Source organism: Stenella coeruleoalba, assembly GCF_951394435.1.
Source record: "Stenella coeruleoalba genome assembly, chromosome: 9".
NCBI lineage: Eukaryota > Metazoa > Chordata > Mammalia > Artiodactyla > Delphinidae > Stenella > Stenella coeruleoalba.
Window position 1 is genome coordinate 73083761 of NC_137155.1, and position 23167 is coordinate 73106927.

Here is a 23167-nt window from a genome sequence, read left to right on the forward strand (position 1 = left end):
TGGCTCCCCTTCTCACAGGTCTCAGACTCTGTCACATCTCCCTGCCTCTAAAGTCAGAAGTTATGAGCTACTCCAGGAAGATTCCGAACCACGCACTCTGACTGACTTGCTAGACTGCATACTACAGAAGTTTCCAGTAGAAAGTGGCCGGGAGAAAGCCTCATCCTTACACAGACCAGCACAGGGCCCTTGGCAGCCATGCGGGTTGAAGGAGGCTGTCTCAGGGAAAATCTGCATCTCATACGTGTGCTATTTGTTTGTGTTATTTGTCCAAATATGAACAATGAAAAAAATACTGTCAGCAATCCAAACTTTTCTCTCCATGATATCAAACGCCCTGAATCATATTTTCGCTAAAAGAATCATCTCATGGTCAACAGAATTCAAAAGAAATATTGCGAGTTTTCACGGATGACTCTGGCATTTTTCTAGGCAGAAAAATAAAGGCATCAAGTGTAGTTCAGACAAGTTATGACTAACCTAGGAATCTTAGTGGAAATCTGATCTAAAACAATGGAACTGGCTACTTAAAAAATAGTAAGGTGGCTCCTGGTTAGTCAACACCAACCCAGAACCCAATTCACATCCTTTTAAATCAGAGAAGCTAAAATAAGCCTAAAATAGAGCAGAAATAAATTAGGAGAGGGGGTAAATTATATAGCCTCCCTCAGAAAGCCCGCACCTGCAGCAGTGTGCCCAGTGGCTGGTGCATCGGGAGGCAGAGTAAAATGGTTACAAGCGTGTGGACACTCGGGCTCAAGTCCCTCCTCTGCCTCATGCCCGTCAAGAGTCTTTGGGCAAAATCCGTAGCCTGCCTGTCAGAGCCTCCGTTGCCCCTCCCATGAAGTGGGATAATAACATACCCACCTTACTCAGTGAGAGAATGTAGCTCAAGCCCTAACACATGGCAGGTGTTGCAGATGTGGCTGCTATTTTAGGATCGAGAAAGAGAACTGTGTTCTAATACAGGCAGTAGAAAAAGCAAAGTGTGCAGGAATAACTTAGTATCCTGAAGATGCAGCAGGGGTTTGATTCCAAATCTCCTTTGTGGGGAAGAGAAAGTAAGGTCTTTATTTCAATGACTATCTATGAAGCAGTTAAATGTTCATCAAGCATAACCATTTGCTTCACTGTGCAAACTGCTTCAATCCAAAAAGCCAGAAAAGATGTCCCGAGGAAGCAGGTCCTCTTATGTTTAAAGTGAGGTTTCTGCGTTACCAGGCCTTTCACGTAATACATGCCCTGGGAGAAAGGTAAGGACAAGTTGCAGTGTTAGGGTTAGGAGCACAGGCTGTGGGGTCAGACAGCTGGACATCCGTACCCTCCAAGACCAATGAGATCTTGAGCTGGTCATTCACTTTTCTCATCTGTACAATAGGGAGGATGATATCCACGGTGCTTATCTGATCTCAAAAAATAAGATGTGAATTTGGTTCTTTGGTGTTGATCAACCAGGAGCCACCCTCTTCTTACTCGTTTTTTTTTTTTCAGTAATCAGTTCCAATGCACTGATGTCATAGGGAGGCTCTAAGGATTAAATAAGACCATGTGTGCAATGGTCTTAGCCCAGTACCTGGCACACAGGAGTCAGTACATAGTTCCTAAAATGATCCTGATGTCATCAGCCCCCTGCCCGTCTGAGGAGCCTGAGGTTAAGCAGCTAGTTAATGGCAGAGAGGGACCCAGACCTCTGGGACCCTCCTGTACCAACGTACAGGTTTCTTGGAGATTCGGCGAAACTTTGGCCTGACAGGTAGGATGACTTGTTAGAGGTCGCAAAGCATGTGAGGAATGCAGCAGGGCACAGTATCTGGCCCTTTCGCTCAGCAGTTATTAATCCAGAGGCTGCATGTACAAACTTGCTCCAGTGCTGCAAAGAACCAGCTCATCAAACCATGAAGGAAATCCAACCACTCGGGGACAAAGAAGAGGCTTTGGACTTCTTGTGACATTCCCCGGTAATCATGCCTCTTGGTCAGACCTGTGATAGGAGCTGCTGACGTCTGCACTGTTTTACTGTTTCCTTTGCAATTACTTTGGAATGAAAAACAAACTCAGAATTTGAATTCTAGGATGTTTTTCCTGGTAATGAATTCCCTTGCTTTCTACTAAGTCTGAAAAGTTGGCTTCAGCCAAGTTGGCTGTGGGCTCTCCATCACCTCCTCTCCACTGAGACTTGTACTCAGTGGAGAGTACAAGTACTTGTATTTTGTACCAGAGTCTTTGCATGGACTGTGCTAAGCAAGGAGTTCAGTGCTGACCGGGAGGGGCAAGAGGTGGAGGAAAGCACGCATATAAAACCCACAGGTGGCAACAGCTGTGCTAAGGCTGACGGAGCTGCTCTTTGAGTGAGTTCAGGACAGAGAAGGTGCCGTCGTCAAGGGAAGGGTGTGGCTTTAATAAACGAACTGCCTCTTATGCAGCCCTCTTCCACTGCTCACCGACAGCTGAGCCAGTGGGGATGAATTCTTGCTTTCAAGTATTTGGCAACTTTCTGAGCATTGTGGAAAGAGCAAGGGAGTGTGAAGTATGGAGGATTTCAGAACAGGCTAACCGTAAATCCCCGGGACCCTCTCCACAGTGACAGAGGTGGGATTTAAAGCGGCAGCAGATACACCGCAAAGCTGTCCTCCTCTCAGCCTCAGGATCACAGGAAAGATGCTGTGTTTCTATACATATGGACATTAACCCACTAATTAGAGTCCTATCCAGGCTGAAGAATTTTGCTAATCTGCATACTTTGACTTTTTGCCATGTGCATTCTTGTTGGGTTCCCATTTCTCCAGAATCTGCACATTATCAACCGGTTTCTCCAGGTACTTAGGAGAGCTCTCTGTGCACTTTAAATATGAATTATAAAGAACCTGAGCTTTGAACCTGCAGGCAGCAGACTGCGCTTATAGGATTGGCAGGCAGAAAATACAGAACTTTGCACTTAAATTTTAACTCTGCATTTAAATTGCAGAGTGCTGATTGTTGGAATAATTAGGTGCTGTGAATAAAGTGTTTTGAACTTACCTGCATCCCGGTCCCGGATACAGTAGTCTGGAGAATTCTCAAAATACACAAGGTCATTTTTCGTCGGCTTTTTAAACCTCTTGTTAGCCACAGTGAAACCAGTGCCATCCTGGTTCATGACAACTTGGATGGCTCCGTTATACTTCCTCCAGAGATAATCGCCCGTTTTTCTGAAGTCGGCCATGGCCAGCCAGCAGGTCCTCAAGGTACATGAGCCGCTCACGCCGTGACACTTGCACTCCTGTTTCAAGAACCGCTTTACAGCCTGTGGGAGAAGGCGGGCAAGTTCAGTGGAGGCGGACTCCAGCACGTACATGTGAAGGATATGAAAAAGAATGTATATATATATAACTGAATCACTTTGCTGCACAGTAGAAATTAACACAACATTGCAAATCAACTATACTTCAATCAAATAAATTTTTTTAAAAAGGGAAAAAAAAGAAGTGACCAAAGACCCAGGATCCTGGGGCTCAGGACTGGGAGATGTTGGGGTCATTTGCTGGTCTCTTCAGCCATACCACACTGCAGCAGGTGGCGGGGGACAGCGCCTGACTGCGAATGAGCTTCCCTTGGGGGATAACAAAAGCCCCACTAATTTGAATTTACTGGGGTATGGGGCCGGCTTGAAGAATGAGGGAATGAATTAGAGTATTTTCTAAAAAATATATAGCTTTACTATCAATATATTGGAAATGTATACTATTACTCAAATTAACAAAGTAATCGCTAAGCCCGTTTTCTTTCAACAAAACAATAATAGTGATTGTTCCTATTTCTGAGGTGCTTTCCATGTTCTGGGCATTGTAATAATGCTTTCTGAACTCTATCCTGATGACCCTGTTCTCAACAATCCTGTGCTACAGTATTTATTTTGCAGTGATTGAGGAGCAAGACTTACAGAGGTTAAACACTTGTCCAAGGTGACACAGCTGGTACAGGACAGAGTCAGGGTACACTGGAAAGGCAGTTGGTGACCCTCAGGGTGACATTAAATTTGGGAGATTGTCACTCAACTTCGCCCAAGTTATTCAGCTTAGCAGGCAGGGCTGGGCGCGCTCTGTTGTTTCGTAGAGAGGAAGCAGAGGCAAGTGGGATGATGAGGGGCTCCCTCATCAGATACCAAAAGCACAGTGACACTCAGAAAGGCAGTGGGAGAGACGGGCCTTGGAGAGCTCAAGTCTGCGCCTTTGATTCTCAGCTCAGTCATGGAGCAGAGGAGGAGAAACCTGCCTTTTGAGGGTCCCCATCCTCTCCATTTGCATGTCCAAGACAGAGGGTATCTAGGGTGGGGGGGCATAGGCAGAAGGGGAATGAAACCCCTTGATGACATTATTCAAGGTGGCACTGGGAGCCAAATTCTTAGGGTAACGCATTGAGAGACCTGTTTCTAAGAACTTGGAGGTGACAGTTGGAACCTTGCTCAGCCCCACTCCCTGAGGTTCTGGTATAATTGGTCTAGGGATGGGGTACGGGCGGGTTGGCTCCAGAATGCAGCCCGGGTGGAGCTCCCTGCAGCACCCTAGCTCAGCCTCCACCCCACTCCACAGAAACCAATGTTCCAGGCTGCCTCTCCCTCCCCGGAGTCTCGCCCCAGGTAACTCTGCCCTGGTGTTTCCTCTTCCACAGACTCAGTTTCTGAACAAGGCTATAGTATCAATGGGACTACGTGTGCAGAAATGTTCATCACTCCAGAAGCTCAGGCCCACAGAAGCATTCTAGAAGGAGCCAAGACAGCATGGTGTCTCCACAGTTGAGCATTCACTCATCCCCTTCCCAGCTCGGGCCTTGGCACCACAGGTTTCCCGCTTTGCCCCCCACGGAGGACTGTGCCCTGTTACATTTGAAATCTGTCCTCTTCAGGATGAGCCAGCTTTGGAGTGAAGGACAGAGAAGGAAGCAGGAGAAACGGCATTAGTTTGGGCTCCCAGGTCCCAGGGATCTGGGCATCTTTAAAGGATTTCTTAGAATGAACTCCTTTTCTGGAACTACACTCCCCGTATGGCCCCCACCCTGCCCCCCTATCTTTATATTCCAGGTGTTTGGTATGAGGCTCACCGGGTGACTTGGACAGCAGGCCTCTGCCAGAGAAAAACCCCTAGGAGGGCCGTCTTGGCTCCCCCAGTCTGCCCCATTTGGGTCACCTGTCCGGGAGCCCTCTATCCTAAGATCTCAATGGAGCCACGCAGAACTCACTCCATGCCAAGTGCTTGGGAATTGACTATGAATGCTCATTCTTCAAAGCTTATTCCTTTAAAAGCTGGGTTATTTACTCATAAGTAATACTCCTAGATTTAAAAATAACAGGAAATATTACTTCCCTTTCTTTGTAATACTAGATTTCCAGGTTGCAAAGTTCGAACTTGGTAACTGAAGGGTTTGCATATTAATTTAAAATATGCAAATGGAAGGGCTTGCATATTAATTATTTGATTAACTGAAGGGTTTGCATATTAATTTAAAATACACCTTGTGAGCCCTTATAAATACGCACAGCTGTGGCAGTCGTACACCCTGTTGATCATCACCATCATTCACTGTTGAGTGGCAGCAGCCACTTCCCTCTTCCTTGCTAACTTCTGTTCAGGTGTTGGGCAGCCACGTGCTTCAGAAGTGGCCCGGCTTCTCTCTGACCCGGAGCAGCCCAAATCAATAATACTAATTGCCACTGATTTTTTTCGGCAGAGGGCACGTGATGATTCAATTTGGGCCAATATGTTGTTAGGAATAGTCTGTTGGGGGGCTTGTAAGAAAGGTCTCTTCGCTCTTTAGAAGGGGAGAAAGTCCTCTTCTCTGTCTCTGGACGCCGCTTTCTGCAGCAGCCTCCTTGGGACATGAGGCAGCCAGTGCAGGACGAGCAACAAGCTGCAGATGGCAGTCTGGAAGGATAGGAAGAACTGGGTTCTGGAGGGTGTTGCTGAACTGCCTGAATGAACCCGCTGTGGCCCTGCCCTGCCTCCAGACTTCTCGGTATTCCAAGATATTAAGTTTTCCTCATTATTTAGTGTCCCCGGGGTCTGTTACTTATAAGCGAAAGTATTTCCACTGGAACCATGGTCAGTTCTTTTTTTGTTTTTTTATAACATCTTTATTGGAGTATAATTGCTTTACAATGGTGTGTTAGTTTCTGCTTTATAACAAAGTGAATCAGCTATATGTATACATATATCCCCATATCCCCTCCCTCTTGCGTCTCCCTCCCACCCTCCCTCTCCCACCCCTCTAGGTGGTCACAAAACACTGAACTGATCTCCCTGTGCCAAACAGCTACTTCCCACTAGCTATCTATTTTACATCTGGCAGTGTATATATGTCCCTGCCACTCTCTCACGTCGTCCCAGCTTACCCTTCCCCCTTCCCGTGTCCTCAAGTCCATTCTCTACGTCTGCGTCTTTATTCCTGTCCTGCCCCTAGGTTCTTCAGAACCATTTTGTTTGTTTGTTTTAGATTCCCTATATATGTGTTAGCATACGGTATTTGTTTTTCTCTTTCCGACTTACTTCACTCTGTACGACAGACTCTAGGTCAGTTCTTGATTGTGGATTAATCACGGGCTTGACAATTAACCAAGGGGGAAAGTGAGACACCTTCTCTGGTACTGGGTTTGCTTGCATCTCCAGGCCCCATTCCTAACACACAGTCCAAGAAGTGCTCAATCACAGCTGGGTGCTACCTCCACCTCTTCTATGTCCCAGGTTTGCAGACTTGAAATTCAAACCCTTAACCTTGAAGAGGGCAATACCCCACTCCATCAGCGAGGCAGAGGGAAGGGACCTAAGGCTAGGCGGCCTGACTTAGACAGTAGTTGAGGTAAGAGTAAGAAATGGGATGGAGAAGCTCACGATAAGTTTGCCTAGTCTGGAAGATTTCCAATATTCAAATGTTGTAAGAACATTATAATAATACGCACCACACAGTGAGTACTGCACTGTGTGCCAGGCTCCGCCCATTATCTTACTTAATTACCATGATTAGGCAAAGCGGATTAGTTTTCCCACGAAACCCGGGATCAGTGAGGAAAGTAAAATTCCCCAGAGTCACCCAGCTAGACAGAGGCAGACTAGGATGTGAATCAGATATGTCTCACTCCCAGATCCATGCTCTTTCTAAAAACACATTTAAAATCTTCATATAAATTGCACTGTGTTTTTCTCAACTTTTGAATTGTGTATACTCTGCTTCCCTCTATCCTTTTGAATAAATCAAGAATTAAATGAATAATATTAGAGACCTATTATGGGGCAGAAAAGAAGTAGAGAGAGATATGGGGAGGAATTACATTGCATCTTCCAAACTAATTGTCATCGAAAATCTATGAAACAGGCCATTCACAGGAGAAATACAAAGTACCAACAAAGAGACAAAAAGATGTTCAACTTCACTAGTAATCAGAGAAATGCAAACTGAAGCAATGTAACACCTTTTTTTTCTTTGCCTAGCAGGTTAGCAAATAGTAAAAAGATTGATAATTTGATAATATTTGGTGTTGGTAAGAGTATGGAAAGGAGATGCTGTAACAAACTGTTGGTGAGAATGTACGGTATCCTCTGACCTTGCAATTACACTCTGGAAATATCTGCACAAGTTTTGAAGGATGCATACCCACATGGATATTCACGGCAGCATAATTAGCAAGAGCAAAATATTAGGAAAAAACCAAATGACATCAACAGGACAAGGGTTAAGCAAATTATGGTATGTGCTTAATAAAGGAATACGATGTGGTCTTTGATTAATGATGTAGATCATTCTTACAATATAAAAGGGTGTCAGATGAAAAGCAAAATGCAGAACAGTATACGTGGTATGATCCACTTTTTTGGGGTTTTTTTTTGCGGTACGCGGGCCTCTCCCGTTGCGGAGCACAGGCTCTGGACGCGCAGGCTCAGCGGCCATGGCTCACGGGCCCAGCCGCTCCGCGGCATGTGGGATCTTCCCGGACTGGGGCACGAACCCGCGTCCCCTGCATCGGCAGGCGGACTCTCAACCACTGCGCCACCAGGGAAGCCCTGATCCACTTTTTAAAGGCCTGCGTATGTGTGCATACACAGAGAAGAAGGAAGGGAAAGAATGTTCATTTATAATCTGGCTGCCGTTTGAGAGGCTGCTTGATCTGGAAAGAGTTAAAAAAACAAACAAACAAAACCCCCAGGAATTTGGGGATTGTTCTCTGGCACCTAGAGAGAGCAGAGCAGTGGTTCTCCTCTTGGATACACATTAAAATCACCTGGGGACCCTTTCGGTCACAGAGACCCTGGCCTCTCCCGGAGCCGAATATACCAGAACCTGCCCTGGGGGTGGGGCCCAGCCTTGATGGTACTTCCGGTCTCAGGTGCTTCTAATACGCAGCCAGGCTGAGAATCAAGTCCACACCTGGGAAAGCAGCGGAGGAGGAAAGGAGCCCGCGCACCACGGCCAGAGTCCGGGGCCCACGGAGGGCCGGAGCAGGTGAGAAATTCTCGTGGAGGGGTCGGTCTTAGGACTTAGGTCCTAGGAACTGGGATATCTCATGACTGAATTAGAAGTTGTGTCCTACCCTGTATCTTCAAAATGTTCTGACCTCTAGGGAAAATTTCCCACAAGCAGCAGTTTGCGCTAGTGCTGCTTTGGAGGGTACGAAAGATGGCGACCAGTGGAGTAAAAGCCAAGCGCTCTCAGAGAGACAGGTTGCAGTGGAGGGTCCTGCCCGGAGGGACGCTCCCCCGGGGTCTCGGGAGGCGCTGGCTGAGGGAATGGTGGGCTTCTCCCGCAGGCCGCTGAAGGAGCGGCTGCAGACCTTTTATTTGCACCTTAAAGGAAGTGAGCGAACGAAGGGGTCGGGGCGGAGGGGGTGGGGACGCTGGTACCTGGAGACATACATCCCAGGCGCTGCCAGTCTGGGGCTTTTTTGTGTTTGTTTTTAATTATTACTTTCAAATTTTAAAATTAAAGAACTGTTGCGCATGATTTGAAAAAATCAAATAGTCCAGAAAAGACAGTGAAAAGCAATAGCCCTGTGCTGTACCCTCTCCTCTTATCTCTCCTCCCGGTCTGCACGGCACAACCCCAGAGCGGTCACTTTTAATGCATTCTGCCCTTATGGTGGCTCCCCAAATGTCTATACGACCAGTTCTGTGCTAGCTGACCGCCAGCTTTGTGAGAAATAGAAAGACATCCCATCCTCCAGATACTATACGGACATCCACCAGAAAATTCTCTTCATAACTAAACAAATCTACAGTGACAGTGCAGTGAATGGAGCCCTCTGGAGAGGGGCGCCACGCACGGTTGGCGCAGCTGAGTCCGGCAGCTCTGCCAGTCACTCTGTTTACGTATGGGTCAACATTAGATAGTTCCTGATAGACTTCTTCTTGTGGGGGGTGAGAACTTAATTCACACCTAATTTCCCTCACCCAGCTCCCAACATGGTTCTGTAACGGTTGGTTCTGATGAGCTCTCCGACTTCAAGGAGCACCCTTACCCCTCTTCTAGTTCCAAAAGTTACTGGTGCTTTTTCTTAGGAGATGAGGATATTTGTAGCCCTTCCTTCCTCCTCCCCTTCTTCCCAGTCTCTGTCATCAGGGCCTGTCCTTTTCTTTCTTTTTTTTAGGATTACTAATAGACTTTGCTGTTTTTACTTTTGTTTTGAAATGATTTCAAACTTACAGAAATGTTGCAAGAATAGTACAATGAACTCTTCACTCAGATTTGCCAATTACTAAATATTTTGTCCTATTTGGTTTGTCATTTTCCACACACACACACACACACACACATACACACACATACACATGCACAGAGAGAAAATAGTCTAGATACATAAATTTCTTATGTTTGAGAGTAAATTGTAGACATGGCATCTCTTAACCCTGAAATACCACAATACTATTATCAAAATCAGGAAATTTAACATCTTTGGTACAATACTATAATCTACATACCTTCTTCAAATTTTGCCAGTTGTCCCAATAATGTCTGCTCCCTCCACCCCCTCCGCAGCACGCTTCTCCCTCCCCCCCCCCCCCCCCCCCCCCCGCAGCTCGCTCCTCCTCATTCTCATCCTTCCTCTCCTCCTCCTTCTTCTAAGAGCTATGTTGCATTTAGTTATCATATCTCTTATAGTCTGGAACAGCTCCTCAGCCTTTCTTTGTCTTTCATGACATTGATTTTATTCATTCATTCATTCATTTATTAAGTACGAGGCTTGTCCTTTTGTGGTGACAAAGACGAGAGCATTAAAGTTCTGTAACAACAGTTAAGGCTCTCATGGTATGTCTAGATGTTGAATCTAAAAACTCAGAACAGTAAAGATGGATGTCAAACAGTTAACTGCATAACCAAGGACTGCATTTTATAATCTCTGATCCAATAGCATTGCCTCTGTGCTGAAGAAGAATGTTGCTGGAGTGAAGTTTGGCTTTTTCTCACTTTACTTGCTACCAAGTGTGTTTACTGTAACCTAATGTCTTCCACTCTCAGGCTCATTCCACCTGTTCCATTACTTCCCCTCGTTTCCTGCGGGTTCCATGGTCCTGCATCTTCTTAAGTCCCATCTGGACACAGCTGGGATCATGCCCTCCTAGGTGGACACTCTGCTCTGCCAGATGCCATGTTTTCTCTTTTTTTGGTTCATTCCTTCTCTTTGCTGCAGCCCCTTCTTGAGTAACTCCTTCAAGGCACATGGGCGATGCATTTTCTGAATGTTGTGTGTTAAGATGTCTTTATTCAGCCTTCACACTTGGCTAATAGTTTGGCTGGTTATAAAATTCTGGGTTGAAAATAATTTTCCCTCAAAACTGAAGTTATTGCTCCACAGGCTTTGGCCTCTAGTGTTACAGATGGGAAGTCTGATGTCTGGCTGATTCTCTGGCAACTGATTATTGTTTTCATTTCACTTTCCCACCCCCACCCCCCACATGGAAGGTTCTAGAAACCTTCCCTTATCCTTGGTGTTCTGAAATATCACAATGATATATTTAGGATTTTTAAAAAATGAGTCCTGCTCAGCCCTCAGTGGGCCCTTTCGATCTAGAAACTTCAGCACTGAGAATATTCTCTTAATATTCCACCCCCCCCCACACACTTTTAGTCTCTTTACAACATTCTAATTAGTCAAGTTGCTGAACCTTCTGACTCAATCCTCCATGTCTCATATTTTCTCTTTTATAGTTTTAATACTTTCTTCCTGGCTTCTTGAGGAATAAATTCCATTAGACTAACACTCTTGGCTCTCTCCATCCCCTTACTCATTTCTCCCAGGGTAGGACAACTGACTTATCCAACTGGTGAGTTTAGAAGAAGGAGCAGGGCTTGTGCGCCTGGGTTCCTTCTCTTTGGGCATCTGCCAGCCTGTGGAGCAGATAAGTTATGATCAGCTCCTGCCCTTCAGCAAGGGGCTCCCTGCAGGGCCCCGGTGTGCAGCCTGGGATGGGGTAAGTCTGCCCAGCTCCCGGTGGAGTTGAAGCTTCAAAACTGCACCCTCCAGTGCAGCCTTCTTTTCAGTCCTGCAACAGATGCTGTTACTCCTTCTGTCTACCTCCCTTGTTCATTTTTTAGTTGGTTTCAAACTCAAGTGGGAAAGAGAGGTGATGTTTATGGTTCTCCATGTGTCCTTTGGGCTTTTTGTTTTACTTTCTGGGAGATTTCTTTGGCTTTCTCTTCCAAGTTCTCTCTTGTTCTCTAATTGTCACTTTTTCAAAGCATCCATTCTTGTTGTTCATGGATGTTAATATCTGCTTGGATCTTCTTGGCTTTTAAAAATTTTCTTCTCACCCCTGCCTGACTTACTGCTTTTTTGTTTGTTTGCTTTCTTTTATGCTTCTGAATTTAATCGAATATATGGTAATTCTTGGACAGTCTCTTCATATTTAAGAGTGAAGTCATAACAAAGTATTTAGGTGCTCTGGTTGTATGGTGGGGCTTGTGGACCAGAGGTTTGCTTTCTAGTGAGTAGGTAGGACACTGGCTGTTCTGGAGGCTCTAACTGCAGAAAGCCTAGAAGGTTCGACACTAGACTTCCAGGAGTTCTGCTTGGGGGTGAAGGGGAGGGGATGGGGTTCTTTATGCCACCAATGGGTTTTTCAGTTAATCCCAATTTTCAGCCCTGTGCTTCTCTCCAGTGCTCATTTGTATCTGAAATTTTCTCCGGGTATCTTAGTTTCCACATTCCTCATCTGCTTTTGTTTTCCCCCGCGCCTCATCTGCTTTTATTCTTCTAGGCTGAGGCTTCTCCATCCTGCTTTATGTTACGATTTCTTCATTCCCTTTCCACTTTCCAGAAATTTGTTGAGTTCTCTCATTTCTTTGACTATTCTCTTTATTGTTGATTTAAGCCACTTTTATTCCATTACTATAATTTTAATGAGGTCTGAGGGAGGAAGGAAGAGGTGAAATTGTATATGTTCTGTCCAAGCCTTGAGTCCGATTGCACTTTGAAATGTTCTGGAAGGAGACAAGGATTGTGAGGGGAGGAAATGTTCTTATTTTATGAGACACACTTCTGCACTGCTCAGTTTGTTACTTTTGTTTGTGTGAGTATTGTTTTTATAACAGAAAGAACTCGAAGAAGAATCGATTACAGTGACTTGCTGTCTGTCTCCAGTGTGTGATGCTGAAAGCTTCTTCCAGAAACAGGCCTCAGCCCATGACACATTTAGGTCCTGTTTCCCACTTTGTCTCGAATCTTTTCTAAAGGGTCTCTGGTACCACTTCCTTCTTTGATTCTTGATGCAGACTGCTGTCAAGTTTTCATTTTCAACCTACTTCTTAGGCCCCTCTTTGTAAATTCTCACAGCCCTCCTGGCTTTTTATATCCCCCAGGCGCCCAGCGCAATTCCTCATCAACCACTTCCCCTCACTATTTGCTTAATCCCACCACTGTGTACTCTGTGGCATCTCATCACTAAACCTTTGCTCATTTGACATGACTACTTTTATTTTTTTATTTTTTAAATTATTTATTTTTGGCGGTGTTGGGTCTTTGTTGCTGCGCACAGGCTTTCTCTAGTTGTGGCAAGAGAGAGCTACTCTTCCTTGCAGTGTATGTGGGCTTCTCATTGCAGTGGCTTCTCTTGCGGAGCACGGGCTCTAGAGTGTAGGCTCAGTAGTTGTGGCGCACGGGCTTAGTTGCTCCGTGGCATGTTGGATCTTCCCAGACCAGGGGTTGAACCCGGGTTCCCTGCGTTGGCAGACGGATTCTTAACCACTGTGCCACCAGGGAAGTCCACTACTTTTAAAAAGATGAATAAATGTGACTGCTAAGGACAGGAGTACTCTTTTGGCATTTAGCCTCATAGAAACCATTTTTAGTTTAATATATAACTTTTCTCAATAAAAAATCTTCAGTAAGCTCATCGTTCTGTCAGTGCTAAAATCTTAGTAGATTTTTGATGGCCCTTAAATCTTTGATTTTGAGCACTTTAAGCCTTCAGTTCTGCAGAGGCTATTTTCTACTCTTAGAATTTAAGAAACTTATAAATATTAATATTCTATACCACAGAAACAAAAGTCTGACTGTTTTTAAAAAAGGGGGGGCATGGAATAAGGAAATACATGCATTGTGCAAGCTAGAACAATTCTATTTTATATTTATCCCAACTAAAGCTCAGAGCATAATAACAGGGCATAGCATTCATTAGGATCTTACCATATGTTAAGCCATGCTGAGCACTTGATTTAAGCACTTTTATTTAATCCACACAAGCATATAAGGCATGTACTATTTTCATCCCCGTTTTACAGATGAGGATATTGAGATACCTAGACCCTGAGGACGTTGCCCTAAGTCTCACAGGCAATGTAGCTGAGGCAGGATGTACCCCAAGCCTGTCTGACACCAGGTTGACACCTTAAATCACTCTGCCAGCCTTTCTCATGAACTCCTGGGGGGTTCATGGTCTCTGGTTTCAGTGGATGGGTCCTACAAAAGTTTTTATATTTAGTGTTTGCACATCAAATTAGTCCACAAAGAATTATTTTGACAGTTTTAATAAGACAAACTTCTCCCAAGGAGAGTGAAATTTTAGTCTCTTAACTCAGGCTTTTTGGAGACGGAGCCCAAGCAATGCCAGGGTGTCTTTATAAGACTTCTTTGCAGATCATGAGAATTTTTTTGGTAGGTACCTGCATTTTGCTAAGTTTATGACCCCTGTGTCCTGCTATACTGATTCTCTCCCTATCAGAAAAAGGGCAATCCACCTTATACCATGTGAAATCTATGCAAACTTAACTACTGACCTTGCTTTAGAAATCCTGCTTAGAATTTATTTTTGGTCTTTATATGCTATGTTTCAACTAAAGTATTTAGTTTAACTTGAGCATTTGAAGAAGTGTTAGTACTTCACTTTTTAGTTGGGTGTATGCTGCAAAGCAACTACCATATTTCTGGTCCTATATCCGTTTTCCTGAGGGAAACACACATTAAAAACATATTATTTAATTTTCAGATGCTGGCTTAAAGCCAAGTACATTTATTAACAATTAAATCCCTTGGACAGGTCCACATCTCTAATAAGAGTTACTGAAAACCAGACCAACATATCTTTCAAACATACATGCTCTGGAACTAGGAAAATAAGGAATATTGATTAGCAAACTGTGCAGTTGATTTGCTTATGCAATCATTTATTAACTTAAATAAGACATTGTGATTTCTTGAGCACTGTTATTGTTTAAAAACAGTGACTGTGGGTGGGCTTAGCTAGGAAATATAAGGTGTGGAACTTACTTGTGGAATTCAAGAACATTACTGTTGACTAACCATATATATAATAATTTTTATTGACTAATGAGGCCAGTCTAAAAAAACATTTTCTATGAATAATAGAACTTTACCTGGAACTGTAACAATTTTGTTAACAGTTTTCTCTGCTTTGGGACTTTAATTCTGGTTAGTTTTTGATTCATACATGGTAAAAGATTGACAGTATCAGAAACATTCTATCTTTGGGTCCAACAAGAGAGAGGTGAGGCTGGCAGAACTGATCTAATTTTTCAGAATGCGTTTAATTTTATGAACAGAGAAGGCCAGTCAGAACATAAATCTGTACTAAGTGAAAGTTGTGCTTCGAAAAGATGCTCAACATTATTGAAAGGAAGATGAGGATATACAGGAGGTTAAAGCAGTCTGGCTCTGTAATTCAGTTCAGTTTTATCACTTTCTTTTCTGTTGATATTCCTTACTTTTCGAGAGTGATTTCTTTTTCATCACACCCAGTTCTCTTGGTTCAGACCCATTATGTATTATTTATCTTAAGTGGCATCATAGGATCTATTCTTGGAAGTCTTTATTAGGCCCAAGATTTACTTGCCTGTAAGGCTATGCTTACATCTTGTACAATATCCATTTGTGTTGACTTCGGAGGTATTTCCTGTAGTCAGAACTTGGAAGTATCTGCTTTGTGCTGGCGCCTCAGTGGGCCGAGCTCAGGGGCAGGCCCGGCGCTCCACAGCACTGACCTTGAGGGGTGCTGGATTGGGCAGAGCACAGAACTAGAAACTCTGGATCCTTTGCCCTCCTAACTTCTCACATATAAAATACAGGATGGGCTTCCCTGGTGGCGCAGTGGTTGAGAGTCCACCTGCCGATGCAGGGGACACGGGTTCGTGCCCCGGTCTGGGAAGATCCCACATGCCATGGAGCGGCTGGGCCCGTGAGCCGTGGCCGCTGAGCCTGCGCGTCCGGAGCCTGTGCTCCGCAGCGGGAGAGGCCACAACAGTGAGAGGCCCGCGTACCGCGCAAAAAAAAAAAAAAAAAAAAAAAAAAAATACAGGATATCTAAATATATATAAATGTAAAATACAGGAGGCTAAGTTAAGTTTGAATTTCAGCTAGGAAATAAATTCAACTTGTTTCCTGATTCCGGCCACCCTATTATATAGACTTTAGTCTCTTCATATGGAAAATATGGGTAGTAATGATACCTACCTCCTAGGCTTGCTTAAAACCTGGTGCTTATGTGTATATATTTTATTTTCTGTAGCAATCCTTGTTAGGTAACTTGTCCAAGGTCATGCTCAAGTATTAGAACCAGTGTCCAGAGCCCGAGCCTCCATGTTGCCTCAGTCAACATGATGTCAATAGCTAAGAACCCCTAATGAGCCAATAACAATGTAAACACTATGTTAAAAATATAAATAGCAACACAGTTGCCATATGCTAATTTTTTATTACTATCCATCAGGAAGCTTACTGTCTGTATCAGTCCTTATATGTATAGGTAAGGCTGAAAATAAAATTCAGGGAGGTAGAAATTTCTCATAAGTTTCCTAGTGAGTCTATTTTTTAAAGTCATTCATTCAAACCTATTACAGAAGATTTGAACTTTGAAATCTGTCATTCTTTTAAAGTGGACTCTAGAGAAATTAACAGTACATAAAACTGGAACTTAAGTATTTAACATCTCCTGCATTGTTCAATACCTTCCCATTGCTTCACAGCAGCACCCAAATATCTCAGCATGGCATTTGAGGCTCTCCAGATCTGGCCAAGACTCAAATTTGCAGCCTCAGCTCCTATTAATTCTCAGTCATGAGCTCTACCCTAGTACCCTTGTCATTCTTCAACTTTGATGTTCTTTCTACTCTCATATCTTTCTTTGTCTGGAGTCCCTTCATCCTGGAAAGCATTTTCCCTATCTCAGCCATAGGAAACCTTTATCTCCAGCTTCAACACCCAGCTCTTTTATGACACAACCTTTCTCTCCTCAACTAACTGGCCCTTTGGGTGATTTTTCTATTATACCATCTAGCATAGAGCTTGCCTTGCAATTGTATTTCACTTGTCTCCCTGATTAAAATTTAGTTTCTTGGGCTTCCCTGGGGGCGCAGTGGTTGAGAGTCCGCCTGCCGATGCAGGGGACACGGGTTCGTGCCCCGGTCCCGGAAGATCCCACGTGCCGTGGAGCGGCTAGGCCCGTGAGCCATGGCCGCTGAGCCTGCGCATCCGGAGCCTGTGCTCCGCAGCGGGAGAGGCCACAACAGTGAGAGACCCGCGTACCGCAAAAAAAAACAAAACAAAACAAAAAAAACAAAAAGTTTCTTGTGGTCAGGATTTTGTCTTATTCTTTTCTACATATGACAGTACCAGAAACAGTGCTTTTCCCAAATTTAGTCCAGTAGCACATAGGAACAGTGCTCTAGAACTTGCAGTGCCTTGAGTTGAAATTTTGGAAATCCACCACATAAGCTTTGGGCATGTTCATGGTGACTAGAAGTTATGTTTTTGGTATTTAAACAAGGTTTTCCCTTTTATTAAGAAATAATACATATTCAGTTTAGGAAACTTGTAAAATTAAAGACACACACAAAGAGGAAAAAAGTGTCCCCAGTAAGCTACCTTCCAAGGACTGCTTGCTGCTGCTGCTGTTTTTGTTTGTTTTTTTCAGTACAGAAATGCTGTGTGTTTATCTTTCTCAGAAATTCTCAACAGAGACAACATGTAAAGGTAGATAAGGACAAAAAGATGAAAGCAATGAGTTTGAGCCCCCAAGCCCAGCACTTCACGACTGTATGACCCTATGCGTTAGTCACTTGATCCCTCTGAGGCCCAGTTTCGTCATCTGAAAAATAGAAATACTAATACTGTTTTTTATTCCAATAGGGGTTTTTTAGAAGATCAAATTACAAAGGATTTTGATGGTCTTTTGTACATTAGCTAATGCCGTATGCCTATTTTTTCTTAGTATGTTAGACTGTACCGAAGATGAGTCTGTGGGTATGTGGAGAGATCAGATTGAATCCTAAGTACTGGTTCAAACTGGATTTGTGCCTGATTCTGTACCTGAGTTACAGATAACCTTCACGTCACTAAAGGGGGAAGGGGGGACTAGCTTTTACTGGGCACCTACTACTTGCCAGGTTCTGTGCTATTCACTTTACCCTTGTCTTTCCATAGCACTACGTAACCCCCTTTACATCTGAAAGAGCCTGAATTCAGCGATCTAAGCCACTGGTATTGCAGGGTTAAAACGAAGGTAGGTCTCGCTTCACATCCCTTGTTCCATCTTCACTATGGTAAGAAATACTTTTGGGAAAAGTATTTTTATGGAATTCCTCTTATTCTTATTATGGAAATGTCTTGATTGAAGGGCAGTATTTGATTGGGTACATGGAATATTTTGAGATAGATTCTCTTAGGAAAGGTAAAAGAAGTTGTGATCATTTCATGTAGAAAGAGTGGACTAATTTAAAGCTGTTTTCAAGATCCTGAAAGGAAGCAAATGGTGACTATCAACCAAGTAACTTTCACCTGAAATTTACCTTAACCTATCTTAAAATATAATTTAGAAGTTTTCATAACATGGCTTCTTTAGATCTAAAAAGAACTGCTAAGAGAAGCTATGGGCTGTCTTTTTCGATAAAATGTTTGTTTTGAACAAGGTAGATTTATCTTTTCAAGGCTTATTAATAGTCCTATTTGGAGGCAGAAAACTAGACTTAAGATGAGTTCCAAGAAAACATGAAGGAAAGAAGCGTCATTACCAATTCTGTTGAAGCTGTGATTAAAATAAAGTGATATAACAGCATAGAAGATCTAAAATGATATTACAGTACAGAGACACATGAGGGTGCTCTAACCAGCTGCTATAATAAAAGAATTAAACTGCTCAAATATTAGGGGAAAGTTAAGGCCTGTTGTGAATGGCAGTGTTGAATTCTGATTTGTAGTGTTGGCTAAGCAGAACAATCCTGGAATAGATGGCTTTTCTTTTCAAATGTATTGGTCCTGCCCCTTGCTCCCCACCCCACCCCATCCCCCCATTTTAAAAAGTAGAAGATGTTCGTAGTGGACAATTTGGGAAATACTGAAAAACACAAAGAAGAAAAAAAAATGAACTGATGTGGCTCTCGGCCTTGGAGGCTGGGGTTTTGTAGAGCTAGGCCAGTCGGAGGCGTAGCTCGGGAGGGCTGCCTTCAGACTCGAGCCCAGCCTGTTCTCATTTTGATTCCACAGACCTTCTGCTGGTACGAAGGGGGAGTAGAGACTGGGGGTCTAATGACCGCAAGAAGAGAATTAGAGACGCATGTTTATCTCAATACATTTACTCTCATTAAAGTTCATATTCACTGACATCATGCATCTCCTTGAAAAAGTCTGCCCACCCACCATTAATTAAAGCCACATTTTAAAAAGTCAGTGTGTGCACTTTTATTCCAATCAAAAGTAGCCTCCTAAGTTTTGCAGAGTAGGCAGGAGAATATCTGAGGCCTGACAGCTGTTCACCTCTACACAGTGAGGAATCATGTAATTTACGTTAAAAATCATGTTTATTGAGAGCCTACAATATAATGGCTAAGATCTATTGTCTTGAAGAGTAGAAACATTCAATATCTAATGATCTATTAAGCAAAATTAACATTTATTGTGATGAGTCAACGTTATTTTGGATGCGGTGTATGACCATATGCTCTTATCCGTACAAAGAGTCTGGGAGATCCAACTATATACTGTGCTTGAATAATTAAGCAGCATTCTCCTATCAAAGACACCACACTTTATAACCTATACATATGGTATCAATGTCAAAACAAAGGTCAATGTAAATTTTTCCTTATCTAAACCATTGCACAAACAGTAATTACCACAGTTGTAGGATTGCACAACCGTGGTCTATATTCTTGGCAGTAGTCACTATAAGTTCATAAATTTGTGAAAATTAGGAATGTTGATTTTCCAAGTTCAAGAAAGGTACTATTTGTAAACTGCTCAGGTCACACTCATCTTATTCCATGTGCTAAGCAAGACTTCTTTCCTTCCAAATTCCTTTAAATGAGATCTGTTCCCTCTGTGAGCCTAGTAAAAGGGTTTTCATCCAAACAGATCTGCATTCTTTTCTATTCTTTTTTCCTGTTAAAGCCCCCCTGGGGACTTTTCAATTTTATGCTGATCTTTCTTTATATATTAATGTCAAGCACATATTTATTTTGTGTTGATAAAAGACAAATTATAGTTATCTCTTCTCATTGGCAGTTAGATTATTTTAGAATGGTTCTGACTGAATGTTTGATTAGCCAACCAGTTTATGCTTCTTACACAAAGGCCTAATGTGCAGCAGATTCTCTAGTTATTCTGGTTCAAGATTCTCTATTCTCTATTCTCTCTCTATTGAGATTCTCTAGTTATTCTGGTCAAGCCACCATGCCCAAAGACATGGCTCATCAGTGGATCTGAACACTGGCATTGAAATGGTTTAATCCTAGGCCAAACCACCCCGGGGCTAGGAGTTGAAACCTGAATTCTAGTCCTGGCTTTTCTTCTGATTCTCCATGTGACCTCGAGCACAGGAGGGTCTATTTTCCTCATCTAACAAATGGGAGTTAGGGAATGAATATTGACTAGGTACCCACAGCCCAAGAGCTCAGTCAGGACTAGAGGTTAAGGGGCCAGTGTGCCTCTTTGGGGCACGTCTTCCCCTAGTCCACTTACTCATCCAGTACCAGAAACCCCTTAAAAGCCCAAGGTGGGGCTTTTAAGAGTGAAAGCAGCTTCTGGTTCTGAAAAGAGCTTCCCTGAATCTAGAAGAAGCGAACAAGCCATGCCTGGTGAGCTGCTTTCATGATAAGTTTGAGAGAAGATGTTCTGGGACTTGATACCCCTTAGATACAAGCATTCAGTGTCCTACTGGTATGTGGGATGCAGCCCTATCCTCAACCACAGATGCTATCTTCTGACTAGATGATACAGTATCCAGAGAGACCATAGGCACCTGACTGTACCCAATGCCAAAAGCAGTGGGTGGACTCCTTGAGCTTAGCTGTGGGAGGGAAGGTAGAGTGCAGGTGGGGGTATTTCAGCCCAGCTGGTGGTATTCTTTAGAACAAACAGCTCTGGGCTGGGGGACAGTGGGAAGTTGTGATGATAGCATTTTAGCACTCTAGGAAGGCTTAAGATAAGCTTGCCTTAAGTGATTTATAAGGCCATGCAGTCTACAAAACGAGCACTGTTGCAGTCCATACCTTCCTGCCGGCTCTGTTGTTGTGAAGATTCATCAGGGCTCTGGCATCCTTTCCTTTCCTTTCCTTGGCGTCCACAAAGGCTCGGGCAAACTTGATCCCATAGTCAATGTTATCACTGCAGCCACCCCAGTCGAAAGTGCCCTTGCTGTCCTTGGCGGTTCCCTTCTTCTTTGGGTCACAGGAACAGGATTTTAATTCTCCTTGGCTACAGGCCCTGGTGATGGCAAATACAACTCCAGCTGAGGAGATGGCGTAAACAAAGGCAGATTCCCGGCTACCTGTAACAAAAATGCTTTTCTTAAAAGTAGTCTGGCATTGCTCGTTCTGAATAACTTTTACACGATGGCTGTTTAATACTTGTTCTGCCTCTGACATACTTTGCCACTAGACAAAGTATCCTCGGAGAATTCTTTCCCAGAGCCAAGGCTGGCTCTTGAATATGAATTGTCGCGCTTAATACAAGCTTTTATCAATTTGGATAACTGTAGGACAACTATCCTTAAAGTAAATAGAGTATAAAAGAAAATACAGCAAAAGCCTGCCCTGCCCAGTTCCTGGCTTCATATTAGTCTCATACACGTTCTTGCTTTAACCTAGAATCCCACATGTCCCAGAAGAGAGGAGCAGGACATCTCTAGACCTTGGTTTCCTCCTCTGCAGCATACAGTCTGAATTCTACAATTCTATCATTCCATAACATTTCTGGGTATTCGTGCTACTACAGCTCTCACTGGAAAAACCTTCCAGACCTCCAGGCATTATTGAGGACACTTGTATGTGTGTAAATGATTGCTACTGAGATCCTGAATTCGAAGTAATCTAGGGGTTGAGGTGGGAAGACAGTTCACAGCAGTAACCAGCACCTCTGGTTAACCCTGGAGAGCTTCGGCTTGGCATCAGCTTTCACAAGTAACGGCGGGATTATTGAAGGCACTATGCAATATCCTTGAGTTACATACGACGTCTAACTATTAAGGTGAATTTACTTTCTTCTGGAACACCTGCACTAATCACTGGTATTGGGTAAAAGACAGCGAAAAGCTTTTCTTTGGTTTTTTTCTGGAAGGAAACAAATTTACCGCCTATAATTAGACCTGGGCAAGAACCCTTTGGGGTGCTTTCTTAGAATTGTTCTTTATTAGAGCACAGGCTACGTTCACTTCCAGGCTGAAGGGTACATATTTCAGTGCGATAACGACATTAAATTATTTTAATAATCTGTAGTAACTCATAACACGGTGTTGTGGTATAGTGACAGATATAAGGCTCTTAAGGGTCTGTGTGCACCTCATTTTTCAAGTGGAGCTGTATTTCACTGTTATTAGCATGGCTCTTTACTAATGGTTGTTGCAGCAAATATATTCACCATCAAAATAGAAGCCGAACAAGCTAATGCCAGTGCAAGGCAGCAAATGGAGAGCCATTTGGTGATTCACTATGTCAAGACGAGTGTGACTTTTTGAACCACACAGCTGGGAGAACAAACCACCTTTTCGCGTCAAAGCCCTGCTTGTTTCCGTTTGTCATTCAGTGCTAAAATTTATTATACGTCCCTTGCAATATCTGCTCTGCTAGTCTCATTATTAAAAATCAGGAACATGTATCTATACCATATTAAATGGCACTTGCCTCAGCCTTCAAAAAATATCTTCCCCGAAACCTCTAACCATCCAAAAAAAAATCAATCATGCCTTGAAGTTAGGTAAAATCAGTTATATGAATATTTGCCATAGGTAGCAGGTAGTGCTCTCCAGAGAGAGATGTGACGGTTGTGGGAGCTGTTTTAGAATTCCAGATTATGTTATAAGGATCACAGATGATTTTCTAAGAGGAATTGCTATGTTTTGTAAAAGATGGTGACTAATAGATGCAAATGTGGCTTAATCTCTGCTAGTGGCTTTCAGATAAATAAAATTTTTATTTTACCCATTTTACCATGTAGGAAAATACCTTGTCCACAGTCATCCCATTGATCTGCTAAAGCCTGGTTTTGGATTTGGAGTTCAGTCCCCACATTTAGAGATATCATATGGGGGAAAATTCCTGAATGCGTAATAGATTTTGCACTAGTCTTATTTCTTAAGGAGAAAGAAGAGAAACTTTATGAGGTGATCTTTTAGGGGAAAGCTATGGAAGATGCAGATGATAGAATGTCAGTGACCAGACAGTATTTTGAAGGTTAGTAGAGGAATAAATTGTCTAGGCACAGAATGCA

The 23167-nt window shown here is 43.2% G+C and overlaps 1 protein-coding gene across 1 annotated transcript in view; it reads right to left on the reverse strand.

The window, feature by feature from the left end:
- The window catches only part of WNT2 (Wnt family member 2), a gene marked incomplete at its 3' end in the record, with an annotated part of 44408 nt that overhangs the window by 15241 nt on the left and 6000 nt on the right, over window positions 1-23167 (reverse strand). Inside the window, exons 3-4 of the mRNA XM_079931464.1 lie at window positions 20953-21230; window positions 3019-3283 (exon numbers count right to left, since the gene is read on the reverse strand). Coding sequence (XP_079787590.1) covers window positions 3019-3283; window positions 20953-21230 — 543 coding nt within the window. The remainder of the gene's footprint in view (window positions 1-3018; window positions 3284-20952; window positions 21231-23167) is intronic.